Source organism: Ranitomeya variabilis, chromosome 3, assembly GCF_051348905.1.
Source record: "Ranitomeya variabilis isolate aRanVar5 chromosome 3, aRanVar5.hap1, whole genome shotgun sequence".
Taxonomy (NCBI): Eukaryota; Metazoa; Chordata; class Amphibia; order Anura; family Dendrobatidae; genus Ranitomeya; species Ranitomeya variabilis.
Window position 1 is genome coordinate 9,808,729 of NC_135234.1, and position 21,664 is coordinate 9,830,392.

Here is a 21,664-nt window from a genome sequence, read left to right on the forward strand (position 1 = left end):
ATTATGCTCCATTGTCAGGCGGTATTCAGGCAGAATCTGATTACAGGTGCACATGTGAGTGCGGAGTATATACATGGTAATCTCAGACCCCCATAGTCCGCGTCATGTACCGCCACCATACTTGCCATAAGACCCCGTAGGACAGCTGTCATATAGGATACTGCCTCTCGGGGTCCCATATTTCTGGCACTAGTTGGTGCACCTCAGATCCATATAGCGGGGGCCCTATAGCCCTGCGGGGGAGGCGGCGTCCCACTGTCAAGGCCTCTGGGCAGCGTACATTCTGACCTTCGGGGGAGACAGCCATATAGCTCTGCGCCCCCCTTGCAGTGACTCTTCTCCAACCCTGCAGCTCTGCAGTCGCCATGAGCGGGGCGCTGGCAGGGGTCTCCTGCCTGGTGACGGGGGCCAGTGGGTTTGTAGGGCACCGGATTGTGCAGATGTTACTGGAGGAAGAAGACGACCTGGGAGAACTCCGAGCCATGGACAAGACCCTGAGCGTCCAGCTCCTCCACACCTGTGACCGTAAGTCTCATAAAGGGGCGCTCTGCTGCTTCTTAAAGGGGTGTTCCTATCCGACACTTATGGCATATGTCCTAAAATGAGGATGAGGGTCATCTGTGGTGGCAGAAGTCTATTGATGTTATGTGGACAGGGGTCCGGAGGGGATATGTCATAAATGCTGCCGAGGGGAAGACCCCACACTAATGTCTGATAGCCTTCACTACAGGCACAGCCAGTGGCCGCTCACTGCATAAAGAAAAGTGCTGCAACTTTCTGACAAACTTTCTGCTTCACTAACTCAACATTCCCAAGATCTCCGACCACAGTTATTGAATAAGAAAATCCAGTGGAGACATCGGACCCTGAGCGCCGGGCGCTGACCTCCGCCTGCTCACACATGGGGGTTTGTTACAGTGTGTGGATGGCTCTGATCCTCCCCTGTGCAGCACTGGGAGCAATAACGCCCGATACATTGTAACAACTCGCAGAACGCAGAGTGTTTACAAACAAAACATCCTGAGAACAAAGAGATCAACAACATAATCACCTGCGGCATGAGTCTTATTACAGCACGGCGGAATTATAGAAGGGGCGTTATAAGAGGGGCTGATATCAGTCACATATGGTGTAATGTCTGGGGGTTATATCAGTACTAGAGCGTTATAAGAGGGGCTGATATCAGTCACATATGGTGTAATGTCTGGGGTTATATCAGTACTAGAGCGTTATAAGAGGGGCTGATATCAGTCACATACGGTGTAATGTCTGGTGGTTATATCAGTACTAGAGCGTTATAAGAGGGGCTGATATCAGTCACATATGATGTAATGTCTGGGGGTTATATCAGTACTAGAGCGTTATAAGAGGGGCTGATATCAGTCACATATGGTGTAATGTCTGGAGGTTATATCAGTGCTGGAGCGTTATAAGAGGGGCTGATATCAGTCACATATGGTGTCATGTCTGGGGTTATATCAGTACTGGAGCGTTATAAGAGGGGCTGATATCAGTCACATATGGTGTAATGTCTGGAGGTTATATCAGTACTGGAGCGATATAAGAGGGGCTGATATCAGTCACATATGGTGTAATGTCTGGAGGTTATATCAGTACTGGAGCGTTATAAGAGGGGATAATATCAGTCACATACGGTGTAATGTCTGGGGGTTATATCAGTACTGGAGCGTTATAAGAGGGGCTGATATCAGTCACATATGATGTAATGTCTGGGGGTTATATCAGTACTAGAGCGTTATAAGAGGGGCTGATATCAGTCACATACGGTGTAATGTCTGGTGGTTATATCAGTACTAGAGCGTTATAAGAGGGGCTGATATCAGTCACATATGATGTAATGTCTGGGGGTTATATCAGTACTAGAGCGTTATAAGAGGGGCTGATATCAGTCACATATGGTGTAATGTCTGGGGGTTATATCAGTGCTGGAGCGTTATAAGAGGGGCTGATATCAGTCACATATGGTGTCATGTCTGGAGATTGTATCAGTACTAGAGCGTTATAAGAGGGGCTGATATCAGTCACATATGGTGTCATGTCTGGAGGTTATATCAGTGCTGGAGCGTTATAAGAGGGGCTGATATCAGTCACATATGGTGTAATGTCTGGAGGTTATATCAGTGCTGGAGCGTTATAAGAGGGGCTGATATCAGTCACATATGGTGTAATGTCTGGAGATTATATCAGTACTAGAGCGTTATAAGAGGGGCTGATATCAGTCACATATGGTGTCATGTCTGGAGGTTATATCAGTGCTGGAGCGTTATAAGAGGGGCTGATATCAGTCACATATGGTGTAATGTCTGGGGGTTATATCAGTACTGGAGCGTTATAAGAGGGGCTGATATCAGTCACATATGATGTAATGTCTGGGGGTTATATCAGTACTGGAGCGTTATAAGAGGGGCTGATATCAGTCACATGCGTTGTAATGTCTGGAGGTTATATCAGTACTGGAGCGTTATAAGAGGGGCTGATATCAGTCACATATGGTGTAATGTCTGGAGGTTATATCAGTGCTGGAGCGTTATAAGAGGGGCTGATATCAGTCACATATGGTGTAATGTCTGGGGGTTATATCAGTGCTGGAGCGTTATAAGAGGGGCTGATATCAGTCACATACGGTGTAATGTCTGGGGGTTATATCAGTACTGGAGCGTTATAAGAGGGGCTGATATCAGTCACATATGGTGTAATGTCTGGAGGTTATATCAGTGCTGGAGCGTTATAAGAGGGGCTGATATCAGTCACATATGGTGTAATGTCTGGAGGTTATATCAGTACTGGAGCGTTATAAGAGGGGCTGATATCAGTCACATATGGTGTAATGTCTGGAGGTTATATCAGTACTGGAGCGTTATAAGAGGGGCTGATATCAGTCACATATGGTGTAATGTCTGGAGGTTATATCAGTACTGGAGCGTTATAAGAGGGGCTGATATCAGTCACATATGATGTAATGTCTGGGGGTTATATCAGTACTGGAGCGTTATAAGAGGGGCTGATATCAGTCACATGCGTTGTAATGTCTGGAGGTTATATCAGTACTGGAGCGTTATAAGAGGGGCTGATATCAGTCACATATGGTGTAATGTCTGGGGGTTATATCAGTACTGGAGCGTTATAAGAGGGGCTGATATCAGTCACATATGGTGTAATGTCTGGGGGTTATATCAGTACTGGAGCGTTATAAGAGGGGCTGATATCAGTCACATATGGTGTAATGTCTGGAGGTTATATCAGTACTGGAGCGTTATAAGAGGGGCTGATATCAGTCACATATGGTGTAATGTCTGGGGGTTATATCAGTACTGGAGCGTTATAAGAGGGGCTGATATCAGTCACATATGGTGTAATGTCTGGAGGTTATATCAGTGCTGGAGCGTTATAAGAGGGGCTGATATCAGTCACATATGGTGTAATGTCTGGAGGTTATATCAGTGCTGGAGCGTTATAAGAGGGGCTGATATCAGTCACATATGGTGTAATGTCTGGGGGTTATATCAGTACTGGAGCGTTATATGAGGGGCTGATATCAGTCACATATGGTGTAATGTCTGGGGGTTATATCAGTACTGGAGCGTTATAAGAGGGGCTGATATCCGTCACATATGGTGTAATGTCTGGAGGTTATATCAGTGCTGGAGCGTTATAAGAGGGGCTGATATCAGTCACATATGGTGTAATGTCTGGAGGTTATATCAGTGCTGGAGCGTTATAAGAGGGGCTGATATCAGTCACATATGGTGTAATGTCTGGGGGTTATATCAGTACTGGAGCGTTATAAGAGGGGCTGATATCCGTCACATATGGTGTAATGTCTGGAGGTTATATCAGTGCTGGAGCGTTATAAGAGGGGCTGATATCAGTCACATATGGTGTAATGTCTGGAGGTTATATCAGTGCTGGAGCGTTATAAGAGGGGCTGATATCAGTCACATATGGTGTAATGTCTGGGGGTTATATCAGTACTGGAGCGTTATAAGAGGGGCTGATATCAGTCACATATGGTGTAATGTCTGGAGGTTATATCAGTACTGGAGCGTTATAAGAGGGGCTGATATCAGTCACATATGGTGTAATGTCTGGGGGTTATATCAGTGCTGGAGCGTTATAAGAGGGGCTGATATCAGTCACATATGGTGTAATGTCTGGGGGTTATATCAGTGCTGGAGCGTTATAAGAGGGGCTGATATCAGTCACATATGGTGTAATGTCTGGGGTTATATCAGTACTGGAGCGTTATAAGAGGGGCTGATATCAGTCACATATGGTGTAATGTCTGGAGGTTATATCAGTACTGGAGTGTTATAAGAGGGGCTGATATCACTCACATATGGTGTAATGTCTGGGGGTTATATCAGTACTGGAGCGTTATAAGAGGGGCTGATATCAGTGACATATGGTGTAATGTCTGGGGTTATATCAGTACTGGAGCGTTGTAAGAGGGCTGATATCAGTCACATATGGTGTAATATCTGGAGGTTATATCAGTACTGGAGTGTTATAAGAGGGGCCGATATCAGTCACATATGTAATGTCTGGGGGTTATATCAGTACTGGAGTGTTATAAGAGGGCTGATATCAGTCACACATGGTGTAATGTCTGGGGGTTATATCAGTACTGGAGCGTTATAAGAGGGCTGATATCAGTCACATATGGTGTAATGTCTGGGGTTATATCAGTACTGGAGTGTTATAAGAGGGGCTGATATCAGTCACATATGGTGTAATGTCTGGAGGTTATATCAGTACTGGAGCGTTATAAGAGGGGCTGATATCAGTCACATATGGTGTAATGTCTGGAGGTTATATCAGTACTGGAGCGTTATAAGAGGGGCTGATATCAGTCACATATGATGTAATGTCTGGGGATATATCAGTACTGGAGCGTTATAAGAGAGGCTGATATCAGTCACATATGGTGTAATGTCTGGAGGTTATATCAGTGCTGGAGCGTTATATGAGGGGCTGATATCAGTCACATATGATGTAATGTCTGGGGGTTATATCAGTACTGGAGCGTTATAAGAGGGGCTGATATCAGTCACATATGATGTAATGTCTGGGGGTTATATCAGTACTGGAGCGTTATAAGAGGGGCTGATATCAGTCACATATGATGTAATGTCTGGGGTTATATCAGTGCTGGAGCTTAAGAAACACTGCGATTTCCGTATATACTGTACATCATATAGGAGACACTGAGACTGCCATCTACACATCACATAGGAGATATTCAGACTCCTGTATGTACATCACATAGGAGACACCAAGACGGCTTTATATAGAGTTGGGAAAATAATTATTTGATACTCTGCTAATTTTGTAAGTTTTCCCACCTACAAAAAATGGAGAGGTTTGTAATTTTAATTGCAGGTACACTTCGTCTGTGAGAGACGGAATCTAAACTAATCCAGAAAATCACATTGTAGGAGTTTTAGATATTTCATTCAATAAAATGGAAATTAATTAAGTATTTGAAACCTTTGTTTGCAATGGCAGACGTTTCATGTGGTTCTTGCCCAGGTTTGCACACACTGCAGCAGGGATTTTGGCCCCCTCCTCCATAAAGATCTTCTCCAGATCTTTCTGGTTTCAGAGCTGTTGCTGGGCAACATTGAATTTCAGCTCCCTCCAAAGAGGAGGGATTCAGGTCTGTAGACTCAGTTGGCCACTTCAGGACCTTGAAATGTCCCTTACAGAGCCACTCCTTTGTTGCCCTGGCTGTGTTTTTCGGGTCATTGTCATGCTGGAAGACCCAACCACGAACCATCTTCAATGCTCTTACTGAAGGAATGAGGTTGTTGACCAAATCTCGTGATACATGTCCCCTTTCATCCTCTCTTCAATATGGTGCAGTCATCCTGTCCTCTTTCCAGAAAAGCACCCCAAACTCCCCAAACTATGATATTTCCCCCACTATTCTTTATGGTTGGGATGGTGTTCTTGGGGTTGTTCTCATCCTTCTTCTTGTTCCATACACTACGGGTAGAGTTGATACCAAAAAGTTCTATTTTGGTCTCATCTGACCACATGACCTACTTCCATGCCTCCTCTGGATCATTCAGATGGTCATTGCTGAACTTCAAACTGGCCTGGATATGTGCTGAGGTGAGCAGGGGGACCTTGTGTGCTCTGCAGGATTTTACTCCATGATGGCGTAGTGTGTTACTAATGGTAATGTTTGAGACTGTGGTCCCAGCTCTCTTCAGGGCATTGACCTGGTCCTCTCATGTAGTTCTGGGTTGATTCCTGACCTTTCTCATAATCAGCCCATCCCAGCCTTGTGCAGGTCTACAATTTTGTCCTTGGTGTCCTTAGACAGCTCTTTGATCTTGGCCATGGTGGAGAGGTTGGAGTCTAAATGATTGTGTGGATAGATGTCTTTTATATAGGTAACGAGGTCAAACAGGTGCAAATAATAAAGGTAATGAGTGCAGAGTAGAAGGCTTCTTAAGGAAAAACTAATTATTTATTTATAGAGCACCATTGATTCCATGGTGCTGTACATGAGAAGGGGTTACATACAAGTTACAGATATCACTTACGGTAAGCAAACTAACAATTACAGACTGATACAGAGGGGCGAGGACCCTGCCCTTGCGGGCTTACATTCTACAGGATGGTGGGGATGGAGACAATGAGTTGAGGGTTGTAGGAGCTCCGGTGTTGGTGAGGCGGCAGCTTCAGTAGTGGTGAGGAGGCACTGAAGGATCCGAATGTGGTTGATAGTCGGACGTGTTGGGGCAGAGAATTCCAGAGGATGGGGGATTATTCTGGAGAAGTCTTGGAGGCGGTTGGGTGAGGAGCGAATAAGTGTGGAGGAGAGAAGGAGGTCTTGGGAGGACCGGAGATTATGTGAGGGAAGATATCGGGAGATTAGTTCAGAGATATATGGAGGAGACAGGTTATGGATGGCTTTGTAGGTCAGGGTTAGTAATTTGAACTGGATACGCTGAGGGAATGGGAGCCAGTGAAGAGATTTGTGGAGGAGTAGCGAGGAGAGAGATGAATTAGTCGGGCAGCAGAGTAAAGAATGGACTGGAGAGGGGCAAGGGTGTTAGCAGGGAGGCCACAGAGGAGGATGTTGCAGTAGTCAAGGTGGGAGATGATGAGGGCATGCACAAGCATTTTAGTAGATTGAGGGTTGAGGAAAGGACGGATTCTGGAGATATTTTTGAGCTGGAGGCGACAGGAGGTGGAAAGAGCTTGGATGTGCGGTTTGAAGGACAGGGCAGAGTCAAGGGTTACTCCGAGGCAGCTGACTTCCGGTACAGGGGAAAGCGTGATGTCGTTAATTGCAATAGATAAATCAGGTAAGGAAGATCTATGAGATGGAGGAAAGATGATGAGTTCAGATTTGTCCAGATTGAGTTTGAGGAAGCGAGAGGAGAAGGAAGATATGGCTGATAGATACTCCGGGATTCTGGACAGCAGAGCGGTAACATCTGGGCCAGAGAGGTAGATCTGAGTGTCATCGGCATATAGATGGTACTGGAAGCCATAGGACCTTATGAGTTGTCCCAGGCCAAGTGTGTAGATTGAGAAGAGTAGGGGTCCTAGAACAGAGTCTTGGGGGACTCTAACAGAGAGAGGGTGGGATGAGGAGGTAGTGTGGGAGTGGGAGACGTTGAATGTGCGGTTGGAAAGGTATGAGGAGATCCAGGATAGGGCGAGGTCTTTGATGCCAAAGGAGGAGAGGATCTGTAATAGGAGGAAGTGGTCAACTGTGTCAAAGGCAGAGGACAGGTCTAGAAGGAGAAGTACAGAGTATTGTCTGTTAGCTTTGCCTGTAAGTAGGTCATTAGTGATTTTGGTCAGGGCTGTCTCAGTTGAGTAATGGGGAAGAAACCAGATTGTAGATTGTCAAAGAGCAAGTTAGATGAGAGGTGGGAGGAAAGTTCAGCGTGCTGCTCCAGCAGAGATCTGTGAGAACCAGAATTCTTAAGGTACCTTCACACGAAACGACGCTGCAGCGATAGCGACAACGATGTCGATCGCTGCAGCGTCGCTGTTTGATCGCTGGAGAGCTGTCACACAGACCGCTCTCCAGCGACCAACGATGCCGAGGTCCCCGGGTAACCAGGGTAAACATCGGGTTGCTAAGCGCAGGGCCGCGCTTAGTAACCCGATGTTTACCCTGGTTACCAGCGTAAACATTAAAAAAAAAAAAAACGTACATACTCACCATCTGTTGCCCGTCAGGTCCCTTGCCGTCTGCTTCCTGCTCTGACTGAGTGCCGCCGTACAGTGAGAGCGCAGCACAGCAGTGACGTCACCGCTGTGCTGTACTTTCACTTTCACTTTGCGGCGCTCAGTCAGTGTGGGAAGCAGACGGCAAGGGACCTGACGGACATCAGATGGTGAGTATGTACTGTTTGGTTTTTTTTACGTTTACGCTGGTAACCAGGGTAAACATCGGGTTACTAAGCGCGGCCCTGCGCTTAGTAACCCGATATTTACCCTGGTTGCCAGTGTAAAACATCGCTGGTATCGTTGCTTTTGCTGTCAAACACAACGATACACGGCGATCTGACGACCAAATAAAGTTCTGAACTTTATTCAGCGACCAGCGACATCACAGCAGGATCCTGATCGCTGCTGCGTGTCAAACGAAACGATATCGCTAGCGAGGACGCTGCAACGTCACGGATAGCTAGCGATATCGTTACAAAGTCGTTTCGTGTGAAGGTACCTTTACTGGTTGGTCGGTGATTAAATACTTATTTCTTGCAATAAAATGCAAAATAATTTATGTAAAAATCATGCAATGTGATTTTCTGTTTTTTTTTTTTATGTTTAGATTCTGTCTCACAGGTGAAGTGTACCTATGATAAAAATTGCAGACCTCTCCCTTCTGTGTAGGGGGAACCTTGCAAAATTGTCAGTGTATCAAATACTTATTTCCCCCACAGTAGATCGCATTTTAGACACCGAGACTGCTCTATATACATCTCATAGGAGACACTAGGACTGCTGTATATACATCTCATAGGAGACACAAAGACTGCTGTATAGACATCACATAGGATACATTGTGACTGCTGTATATACATCTTGTAGGAGACACCGAGACTGCTGTATATACATCACATAGGAGACATTGTCAATGCATGTACATCCCATAGGAAACATTGTGACTGCTGTATATACATCACATAGGAGACAATGAGACTGATATTTCTACATCACAGACTGCTGACACTGAGACTACTGTACGCACATTACCTAGGAGACACTGAGACTGCTGTATATACATCACACAGGATACCCCAATACTGCTCTATATACATCACATAAGAGACACTGTGGCTGCTGTATATACATCACATAGGAGACATGTGTGCTTCTGACAGATAATTAATGTTATTTATGCCATATTTCCTATCTATGAAAAGCTAAAATCATAATAGGATATATGACATTAATATCTCCCGCATGGAGCCTCCAGGGAAGAAGACATCCTGAAAGTTGGAGATTTCTAAATTTTTAGGACCCAAACCACATCCCATGCCCAGGCCCATATGAGCTCACTGAGGAGAGGTGTGTGGTTGTGGTTTCTATCCCAATAAAGCAGATTTTGAATGTCTTTGTCAATCTTGGAATACACAGTGGTTTGGCACCGCTTACCTAAAAGGAGAGCTTTCCTTCACTACAATCCGTGACATCAGGTTTAGTAATTTTCTTTTGTTATCCTTTTTATTTTATGTAATTGTATATATTGTATTGTTTTCTTCCCATTTTGCATCATCTGTATATTTTTACAAACACTGCCTATCTTTCAGGATTAAATATACAATTTAATAGCTTTGTTCTTCGTGCTCTGTGTGACGACACAGCATTTTATTTTAATTATTCACACATCTATTTTCCGAGAGCCAGGAGGCATAGACTGTTTTCTATATGTTGACTTCTGAATTTGTGTTTCTTCTTTCAGTCGGTCAAAAGTCTGAAAGGTTGACTTTTCTAGTAGGTTGAATTGATATTTGTAAATTGATGAATGGTTGTTATTTACCTCTTATATCAGCTCCTACAGTTTACTGTACTGTTATCTTTGCAAAACAGGGATGCAGGGTCACTGAACAATGAGGTTTGCTGATATGCTGATTGCACATTATACCAGGCCATGCAGTTTGTTAACTTTCAAACATTGAAGGATAAACTATAATCAAACAATGAGAGTTACTCTCATCACCCGTTCCTCTTAACCTGTGAATAATGGTTGAAGAATAGTTGTGAACTATAAAAAGGGGCTATGTGTGACCGTAGTCACTTCTCATGGCCAAGCCATGAGTCAGGATAGTCAAGGAGTCCAAGGTCAGAGGCCAGGAGGGTACATCATAAACAGAAGAAGCGACAAAAGCATGGTCCGGTAACGCTCCATGGTCAGAATACCAGAAGGATGTCGGATTAGAGCAGAAGGGGTTAAACAGACGGATGGTCAGAACAAGGTCCAAAGTCAGGCAACAAAATATCAACATACAGAACACAAGACACAGAGAACAAACCAGACAGTAGCTGAATGTACGACTGGCAGAGGTCTGGGAGAAACAACTCAGTTAAGTAGCTTGGCAATCACCTGGAATAATAAACACTTGGAGACAGCGGAAGAAAAAGGTACATGGGAGTCTGGGTGACCTTCTCAGCCATCACCCAAACTTAGACATTCTCCTGATTGTTTACTAGCTTAAGGATGAGTTGGGTAATTCTTAACATGTCCAGAGAGATCACAGTGTAGACAGAGTCCAAAATCTTGTCTACGTCTTCGGTCCACAACACGAAGACTGGCAACTCTAACCTCCGATGTCTTCATCTCCAGTAAATGGACCTGCTCTGGGTAAGTATAATAAGCAGCCTGCTGTTCACCATGGCTCTCACGGATTCTGCATCCAGTCGTATCGCCTGAGTCATGGCCCCACCACAGAACAAGGCCTTTTTGTAACTGGCACCTGAGAGCAGCATCATGCCATAGAACTTCGGTGGACCACTGCCAGAACTCAGTACAGTAGTCCTCAGCTGTGTGACTTCCCTGTGCCAGGTTCATGATCTGAGCCTCAGCAACCTGGATTCTGTCGGGTTCATCATGTATCACACCTAAACTGTCAAAAAAGGCATCAACAGAAAACCGTTCTGGGGCTTGTGGGCCGAAGAATATGCCCAGGTCAGAGGACCCCATCGCAGTAGAGACATGATTATTCCCATCTGCTGGAACTCCTCCTCTGACGACGGGGGGCGCAGGGTAAAAAATAACCTACAGCTCTCCCTGAATACCCTAAACTGGTCTAAACTGGTCTTTCCCTAAAATGTATCAGGGAAGGCCACTACAGGTTCGGGAGCACACCAACTGTACATTACAGGGTACTGAGTGCTGACGCCACTGCCAGCAGCGGAAGGCAAGAAGGGGCCTTCATCAAATTATTTATCTGACTCTGCAACTGACATTGTGAGGACTCCAGACTCTGGCGACCCTTAGCCAGATCCTGAGTCATCTGCGTCAAATTCACCACCTGGTTACAAAGCGTGCGAACAGGATCCATACTGACGAAAAAGAAAAACGTATTGGCCAGATGTAATGTGACGCTAGTCACTTCTCTCTGCCAAGCCAAGAGATGGGATAGTCAAGAAGTCCAAGGTCAGAAGCCAGGAGGGTACTTCATAAATAAAGAGACAAAAGCGTGGTCAGGTACTGTTCCAAGTCCCTGTGCCTCCCAGTCTCAGATTGGACAGTTGAGCTGTCAATCAACACACTGACAGCTCAGCACTCCCCTGCACCAGATTGGACAACTGAGCTGTCAGTAACTGTATCCCAGACACACTGAGGGGGTGGAACCATGACAATATGCCTCTGTAACAAGATAAATTCAAGTCATCCAAGAGATTCAGCTATCCAAAGAACCCAGAGACAACAAGACTTCATGCCTCTATCATGAGGGACACAGACTTGACATTCTACAGGATGACAGCTTAGGCCGTGGCCCCGGCTGAAAGAATACAGGTCTTCTCCATTGACCATCATTGAACCCATGGATTCATATGGGGTAGTCGGGATATGGACCCACCGTTTACCTGAGCCCCATGGATATGTTTGGGAAAGCCAGGATTAGGGCCCACCGGTCATCTGGCTACATGTAGATGTTCTGAGAAGCCAAGTTGGGACCCTCCAGTCAACTGACCCCTTGTGCCTGAATGACCTGTCATCTTCCTAAGCTTGTCATTACCTCCTCTCTGTGTGTGCCACAGGTGGGGTAGTCAGCCCTGGAAGCTCTGAAGTCACAGCTGCTCTTATCCCGGCGAGTCAGTGGAAGGATGAGACTCTGTAGTTTTGCACCATCTTAGGTACTGTGCTGGGACTGTTCTATGTGTTATTTGCCTGTCTTGTGGTTCAATAAAGTATTGCCACACTGTTTTACCCTCATCCTGTGTTGTCTAAGTAGTATTACGCCCACTGGAAAAGGAGAACGGTGGCGTTCAATTGGATGATCCCAGGCCCATTTGATTATGACTAGCGGACCAGGGCGCCCGCTGACCCTCCGTGTCTCCACACTCTGTAGCCATACGCTATCTGCAACGGGCGTCCAATTGGCCTGTATAAATGATTGGTGATGGCAGCTAGAGGTTCAATTTGTTATTGTAGATTTAAGGTAACTGTACCGGGTGTATATATACTGTGTATGCCTGACTGCCATTAGGTACCGAGATGAGATCCTCAGTCCCCTTGTGAGACCATATGCTGGTGCGGTGGCCCTGGGTTCCTCCTAATGCAGGACAATGCCAGACCTCATGTGGCTGGAGTGTGTCAGCAGTTCCTGCAAGATGAAGGCATTGAAGCTATGGACTGGTCCACCCGTTCCCCAGACCAGAATCCGTTTGAACACAGCTGGGAAATCATGTCTCGCTCCATCCACCAACGTCATGTTGCACCACAGATTGTCCAGGAGTTGGCGGATTTTTTAGTCCAGGTCTGGGAGGAGATCCCTCAGGAGATCATCCGCTGCCTCATCAGCAGTATGCCCAGGCATTGTAGGGAGATGATACAGGCACGTGGAGGCCACACACACTACTGAGCATCATTTCCTTGTCTTGAGGCATTTCCACTGAAGTTGGATCAGCCTGTAACTTCATTTTCCACTTTGATTTTGAGCATCATTCCAACTCCAGACCTCCGTGGGATATTAGTTGTGATTTACGTTGATCATTTTTAGGTTTTATTGTTGTCAACACATTCCACTATAAAATGAATTAAGATTTACAACTGGAATATTTCATTCGGTGATATCTAGGATGTGGGAGTTTAGTGTTCCCTTTATTTTTCTTGAGCAGTGTGTGTGTGTGTGTGTGTGTGTGTGTATGTGTATGTGTGTATATATATATATATATATATATATATATATATATATATATATATATTCCATATGTTGGAATCGGAGCAGTAGGAGCAGGGGCGTAACTACCACGGTCGCAGCGGGCCTGGCAGGTCAGGGGCCCGGGAGGTCAGAGGCACCCAACTTCCCCCGCCGCAGCCGCATTGAACGCCGGTACAGTTCAAAGAAATGATGGAGGAGAGAGCATCAGCTGACGCTCCCTCTCCCATCATTCCCCTCTGCCTCTGACACTGCGGGTGCGTGATGACATCACTTCATCGCGCACCCGCTGTGTGCAGGGCCCAGGCAGTGCAGCATCTGCACACGTGATGGCGGCCGCCATATTGACAGAGCTTGTGGCGGCTGCTGGGACCAGGAACAGGCGGCTCCGAAGCTGATGGGGGCGCGTGGACCAAGCCACCCAGGAGGGGGATGCCGCAGTGACTCAGCAATGTGGAGGATTGGAACATGGAGGTGTACGGGACCGGCGGCAGTGAGGTGTGTCTGCTGCCCGTTTGTCGCCATTCCCAGCCCCCTGTGACACCAGCTCCGTTTCCTCCCTGCTCTCCTGTGCCCCATGTCCTCTTTGGGAAGACAGAAGACAAAAGATGACGAATTCAGAAAGTCTGGTGACCCATGGCTTATAGGGAATGGGCAAATAAAAATGAAGGAAGCTGGAACTAAAAATCTGCATCCACACTGCTGTTAATGGCCACGAATGTTGTTATAAACTAATAAATTAAAGTTAAAACACTAAAAAAGATATGTTCGATCAGATCAGTTGATAGCATTGCTAAACGAGGGGAGAAGATTAATGATTCTACAATAAAAGAAACTAAATTTAAAGGGAATCTGTCACCTCATTTTGCCGCTGTAAACTGCGGCCACCGCCATTAGGGGCTTATCTACAGTATTCTGTAATGCTGTAGATAAGCCCCGATGTAACCTGAAAGATAAGAAAAACAAGTTAGATTATACTCACCCAGTGGGGGTCCCGGTTTGGTTTGGGTCCGGGTCCAGTGTCTCCCATCTTCATACAATGTAGTCATCCTCCTTGGTTCTGACGCGGCTCCTGCGCAGACGTACTGATTTGCCCTGTTGAGATACATGATAAGATTCTGTCTGCAGCCACCACTAGGGGGAGCTCCCTGTATACAGAGATACATGATAAGATCCTGTCTGCAGCCACCACTAGGGGGAGCTCCCTGTATACAGAGATACATGATAAGATCCTGTCTGCAGTCACCACTAGGGGGCGCTCCCTGTATACAGAGATACATGATAAGATCCTGTCTGCAGCCTCCACTAGGGGGAGCTCCCTGTATACAGAAATACATGATAAGATCCTGTCTGCAGTCACCACTAGGGGGAGCTCCCTGTATACAGAGATACATGATAAGATCCTGTCTGCAGCCACCACTAGGGGGAGCTCCCTGTATACAGAGATACATGATAAGATCCTGTCTGCAGTCACCACTAGGGGGCGCTCCCTGTATACAGAGATACATGATAAGATCCTGTCTGCAGCCTCCACTAGGGGGAGCTCCCTGTATACAGAAATACATGATAAGATCCTGTCTGCAGTCACCACTAGGGGGAGCTCCCTGTATACAGAGATACATGATAAGATTCTGTCTGCAGCCTCCACTAGGGGGAGCTCCCTGTATACAGAGATACATGATAACATCCTGTCTGCAGTCACCACTAGGGGGAGCTCCCTGTATACAGAGATACATGATAAGATCCTGCCTGCAGTCACCACTAGGGGGAGCTCCCTGTATACAGAGATACATGATAAGATCCTGTCTGCAGTCACCACTAGGAGGAGCTCCCTGTATACAGAGATACATGATAAGATCCTGTCTGCAGTCACCACTAGGGGGAGCTCCCTGTATACAGAGATACATGATAAGATCCTGTCTGCAGCCACCACTAGGGGGAGCTCCCTGTGTACAGAGATACATGATAAGATCCTGTCTGCAGCCACCACTAGGGGGAGCTCCCTGTATACAGAGATACATGATAAGATCCTGTCTGCAGCCACCACTAGGGGGAGCTCCCTGTATACAGAGATACATGATAAGATCCTGTCTGCAGCCACCACTAGGGGGAGCTCCCTGTATACAGAGATACATGATAAGATCCTGTCTGCAGCCACCACTAGGGGGAGCTCCCTGTATACAGAGATACATGATAAGATTCTGTCTGCAGCCACCACTAGGGGGAGCTCCCTGTATACAGAGATACATGATAAGATCCTGTCTGCAGTCACCACTAGGGGGAGCTCCCTGTATACAGAGATACATGATAAGATTCTGTCTGCAGTCACCACTAGGGGGAGCTCCCTGTATACAGAGATACATGATAAGATCCTGTCTGCAGCCACCACTAGGGGGAGCTCCCTGTATACAGAGATACATGATAAGATTCTGTCTGCAGTCACCACTAGGGGGAGCTCCCTGTATACAGAGATACATGATAAGATCCTGCCTGCAGTCACCACTAGGGGGAGCTCCCTGTATACAGAGATACATGATAAGATCCTGTCTGCAGTCACCACTAGGGGGAGCTCCCTGTATACAGAGATACATGATAAGATCCTGTCTGCAGTCACCACTAGGGGGAGCTCCCTGTATACAGAGATACATGATAAGTTCCTGTCTGCAGTCACCACTAGGGGGAGCTCCCTGTATACAGAGATACATGATAAGATTCTGTCTGCAGTCACCACTAGGGGGAGCTCCCTGTATACAGAGATACATGATAAGATCCTGCCTGCAGTCACCACTAGGGGGAGCTCCCTGTATACAGAGATACATGATAAGATCCTGTCTGCAGCCACCACTAGGGGGAGCTCCCTGTATACAGAGATACATGATAAGATTCTGTCTGCAGTCACCACTAGGGGGAGCTCCCTGTATACAGAGATACATGATAAGATCCTGCCTGCAGTCACCACTAGGGGGAGCTCCCTGTATACAGAGATACATGATAAGATCCTGTCTGCAGTCACCACTAGGGGGAGCTCCCTGTATACAGAGATACATGATAAGATCCTGCCTGCAGTCACCACTAGGGGGAGCTCCCTGTATACAGAGATACATGATAAGATCCTGTCTGCAGTCACCACTAGGGGGAGCTCTCTGTATACAGAGATACATGATAAGATCCTGTCTGCAGCCACCACTAGGGGGAGCTCCCTGTATACAGAGATACATGATAAGTTCCTGTCTGCAGTCACCACTAGGGGGAGCTCCCTGTATACAGAGATACATGATAGGTTCCGGCCTGTCTGTAGGTTTTGCACATTTCATATATCATTTTAATCCATTGATGACAGAATATTCAGATGAACATTTTCAGCTTCATTAGACCAAGCTTTCCAAGACGTTATGCCATAGTATGGCAGTAGAGAGAAGATGTTCTCTGTTATATATAAAAACCTAGACACAAGATACAGGATTATTAACAATGAATTTTACTTTATTGAATTTTAATTTGATCAATTTCAATTTTAAATTACATGGAAATTTTAATGTATCCGGGGAATGGAAGGAAATGTTTCTCTGTATTTACCACACTTTTTATCGTTTCTCGTTCCCCGGGATCTTGTACCCGATGTATGAAGGATTCCTGCCACATTGTATTTTTATGGTATTTTCTCAGGATTCCAGAGTAAAGTGAAGGTTCTAGAAGGAGACATCCGGGACACAGAATTCCTGAATAGATCCTGTCAGGGAGTGGACCTGGTCATTCACACTGCAGCCATCATAGATACCACCGGCCGCATCAGTAAGGAGACCCTGATGTCCATCAATCTCCATGGTGAGAGCAGAAAATAGAACTGCTGTATATAGAGGGTATACGGACCAGATAGCAGCCAATACAATGGTGGTGGAGACAATATAATACAGCAATATACCAATCACTAGTGACATCATCACAGGTTATAATCAAGTCTAGAAAGAGCTCATCAATTCCTACCATCGAGATAATGTCTACAACGAACCCTAATGTATTGTGTAAGAATATAACTACTATAATACTGCTCCTATGTACAAGAATATAACTACTATAATACTGCCCCTATGTACAAGAATATAACTACTATAATACTGCCCCTGTGTACAGGAATATAACTACTATAATACTGCCCCTATGTACAAGAATATAACTACTATAATACTGCCCCTGTGTACAGGAATATAACTACTATAATACTGCCCCTATGTACAAGAATATAACCACTATAATACTGCTCCTATGTACAAGAATATAACTACTATAATGCTGCTCATATGTACAAGAATATAACTACTATAATACTGCTCCTATGTACAAGAATATAACTACTATAATACTGCTCCTATGTACAAGAATATAACTACTATAATACTGCCCCTATGTACAAGAATATAACTGCTATAATACTGCCCCTATGTACAAGAATATAACTACTATAATACTGCTCCTATATACAAGAATATAACTACTATAATACTGTTCATATGTACAAGAATATAACTACTATAATACTGCCCCTATGTACAAGAATATAACTACTATAATACTGCCCCTATGTACAAGAATATAACTACTATAATACTGCCCCTATGTACAAGAATATAACTGCTATAATACTGCCCCTATGTACAAGAATATAACTACTATAATACTGCTCCTATATACAAGAATATAACTACTATAATACTGCTCCTATGTACAAGAATATAACTACTATAATACTGCTCCTATGTACAAGAATATAACTACTATAATACTGCCCCTATGTACAAGAATATAACTACTATGATACTGCCCCTATGTACAAGAATATAACTACTATAATACTGCTCCTATGTACAAGAATATAACTACTATAATACTGCCCCTATGTACAAGAATATAACCACTATAATACTGCCCCTATGTACAAGAATATAACTACTATAATACTGCCCCTATGTACAAGAATATAACTACTATAATACTGCCCCTATGTATAAGAATATAACTACTACAATACTGCCCCTATGTACAAGAATATAACTGCTATAATACTGCTCCTATGTACAAGAATATAACTACTATAATACTGCTCCTATATACAAGAATATAACTACTATAATACTGCTCCTATATACAAGAATATAACTACTATAATACTGCTCCTATGTACAAGAATATAACTACTATAATACTGCCCCTATGTACAAGAATATAACTACTATAATACTGCCCCTATGTACAAGAATATAACTACTATAATACTGCTCCTATGTACAAGAATATAACTACTATAATACTGCCCCTATGTACAAGAATATAACCACTATAATACTGCCCCTATGTACAAGAATATAACTACTATAATACTGCCCCTATGTACAAGAATATAACTACTATAATACTGCCCCTATGTATAAGAATATAACTACTACAATACTGTCCCTATGTACAAGGATATAACTACTATAATACTGCCCCTATATACAAGAATATAACTACTATAATACTGCCCCTATGTACAAGAATATAACTACTATAATACTGTCCCTATGTACAAGAATATAACTACTATAATACTGCCCCCTATGTACAAGAATATAACTACTATAATACTGCCCCATGTACAAGAATATAACTACTATAATACTGCCCCTATGTACAAGAATATAACTACTATAATACTGTCCCTATGTACAAGAATATAACTACTATAATACTGCCCCTATGTACAAGAATATAACTACTATAATACTGCTCCTATGTACAAGAATATAACTACTATAATACTGCTCCTATATACAAGAATATAACTACTATAATACTGCCCCCTATGTACAAGAATATAACTACTATAATACTGCCCCCTATGTACAAGAATATAACTACTATAATACTGCCCCCTATGTACAAGAATATAACTACTATAATACTGCCCCTATGTACAAGAATATAACTACTATAATACTGTCCCCTATGTACAAGAATATAACTACTATAATACTGCTCCTATATACAAGAATATAACTACTATAATACTGCCCCTATGTACAAGAATATAACTACTATAATACTGTCCCTATGTACAAGGATATAACTACTATAATACTGCCCCTATATACAAGAATATAACTACTATAATACTGCCCCTATGTACAAGAATATAACTACTATAATACTGCTCCTATATACAAGAATATAACTACTATAATACTGCCCCTATGTACAAGAATATAACTACTATAATACTGTCCCTATGTACAAGGATATAACTACTATAATACTGCCCCTATGTACAAGAATATACTATAATACTGTCCCTATGTACAAGAATATAACTACTATAATACTGCCCCCTATGTACAAGAATATAACTACTATAATACTGCCCCTATATACAAGAATATAACTACTATAATACTGCCCCTATATACAAGAATATAACTACTATAATACTGCCCTCTATGTACAAGAATATAAATACTATAATACTGCCCCTATGTACAAGAATATAACTACTATAATACTGCCCCTATATACAAGAATATAACTACTATAATACTGCCTCCATGTACAAGAATATAACTACTATAATACTGCCCCTATGTACAAGAATATAAATACTATAATACTGCCCCTATGTACAAGAATATAACTACTATAATACTGTCCCTATGTACAAGAATATAACTACTATAATACTGCCCCTATATACAAGAATATAACTACTATAATACTGCCTCCATGTACAAGAATATAACTACTATAATACTGCCCCTATGTACAAGAATATAAATACTATAATACCGCCTCTTTCATGTTTCTCTTGTTTTTAGTTGTTCTCTTTCTCTTTTTCCCTTGCTCTCTTTTTCTCTCTTTCTTCCATATCATTTTTTCCTCTGTTTTTCTCTTTTTTTACTCATTTTTTCTCCTGTTTCAGGCACCCAGCGCCTCTTGGAGTGTTGCGTGCAGAACAACGTGCGGTATTTTATATACACCAGCAGTATGGAGGTTGTGGGGCCAAACACAAGTGGGGTCCCCATAGTGAACGGACACGAGGAGCTGGAGTATGAGAGTACACTGGGGTTCTGCTATGGAGAAAGTAAGAAGCAGGCGGAGCGGGCCGTGCTGCGAGCCAGTGGTCGTGATCTCCACAATGGAGGGTCCCTTGTGACCTGCTCACTGCGGCCCACCTATATATTTGGTGAAGGGTCCCAATTTCTCCAGCTGCACCTGGACCAGGCACTCCAGAACGGGGGCATCTTTCACCGAATCTCCAAGAAAGAAGCGTTGGCCAATCCAGTCTACGTGGGGAACGTGGCGTGGGCCCATGTCATGGCAGCTCGGGCAATGAATGACCCAGACACAGCCAAGAAGATGGCAGGAAATGTCTACTACGTCTGTGATGACACCCCCCACATGAGCTACTCAGACCTGAACCATGCTCTGGGCAGGGACCTGGGCCTGGGGGTGGAGGGTCAGCTGGCCATGCCCTATCCGCTGCTCTACTTTGTGGCCTCATTGATGGAGTTGGCCAGTTTTCTGCTTCGTCCTTTCTTCAGATTTGTGCCGCCGATCACCAGACACCTGCTGATCCTACTGAACACCACCTTCACCTTCTCCTACAAGAAAGCCCACATGGATTTGGGGTACAAGCCGCGCTACAGCTGGGAGGTGGCCAGAAGGCTGACCTCCACATGGATGGCCTCCGTAGTGCGCCAACGCAAGGAGGAGCTCAAAATAAAGTAGAAAGCAGAATTTGAGCTGGAAATGTTCCTCGTGGGTGGGATATGAACTCCAGACACTCCCCCGAGGAAGCTGTTGGTGTTTGTAGACAGGAGGCAGTGCTTAGTTATCTGCTTTTATTGCAATTGCTCTTCATAATAAAGTAAAGTAAACATCAGCTTTGTGTCATCTTTGTTATGTGGTCTCTCTGTATCTGGGAAAGCTACGTGGTCTCCCACCCAGGGTCCGGCGTCTCCAGAACTGATGGTGTTCTTTCTAGGAAGTAAATATCTGCAACTTACCAGTTTTTGTACCAATTCCCCACAAATTGCAAAATCTCTGCTTGTTTCCCTGGAGCGTATATCAATCTGTCCTGGTCCTGTTCTTACAGGTGCTGAGCTCGTTACTGGTGCTCCGCTCATTACTGGTGCGCGGCTCGTTACTGGTGCTGAGCTCGTTACTGGTGCTCGGCTCATTACTGGTGCTCGGCTCATTACTGGTGCTCGGCTCATTACTGGTGCTTGGTGCTCGGCTCATTACTGGTGCTT

General features: G+C 44.3%; 1 protein-coding gene across 1 annotated transcript; it reads left to right on the forward strand.

The window, feature by feature from the left end:
* The first annotated feature begins 297 nt into the window (after nt 1–297).
* On the forward strand, nt 298–21,294 carry LOC143817879 (3 beta-hydroxysteroid dehydrogenase/Delta 5-->4-isomerase-like). Its single transcript, XM_077299351.1, has 3 exons — nt 298–525; nt 17,052–17,210; nt 20,332–21,294. The coding sequence occupies exons 1-3, from the start codon at nt 366–368 to the stop codon at nt 21,138–21,140; spliced, it is 1,128 nt and encodes a 375-aa protein (XP_077155466.1). The 5' UTR covers nt 298–365; the 3' UTR covers nt 21,141–21,294.
* The last annotated feature ends 370 nt before the right edge of the window (nt 21,295–21,664 follow it).

Bases quoted from the DNA above. Each gene is read 5' to 3' on its own strand.
- LOC143817879 (XM_077299351.1), top strand. From the start codon at position 366: ATGAGCGGGGCGCTGGCAGGGGTCTCCTGCCTGGTGACGGGGGCCAGT. The intron at 526-17,051 runs GTAAGTCTCATA...GTATTTTCTCAG, and splicing joins GCTCCTCCACACCTGTGACC to GATTCCAGAGTAAAGTGAAG. The intron at 17,211-20,331 runs GTGAGAGCAGAA...CTCCTGTTTCAG, and splicing joins GATGTCCATCAATCTCCATG to GCACCCAGCGCCTCTTGGAG.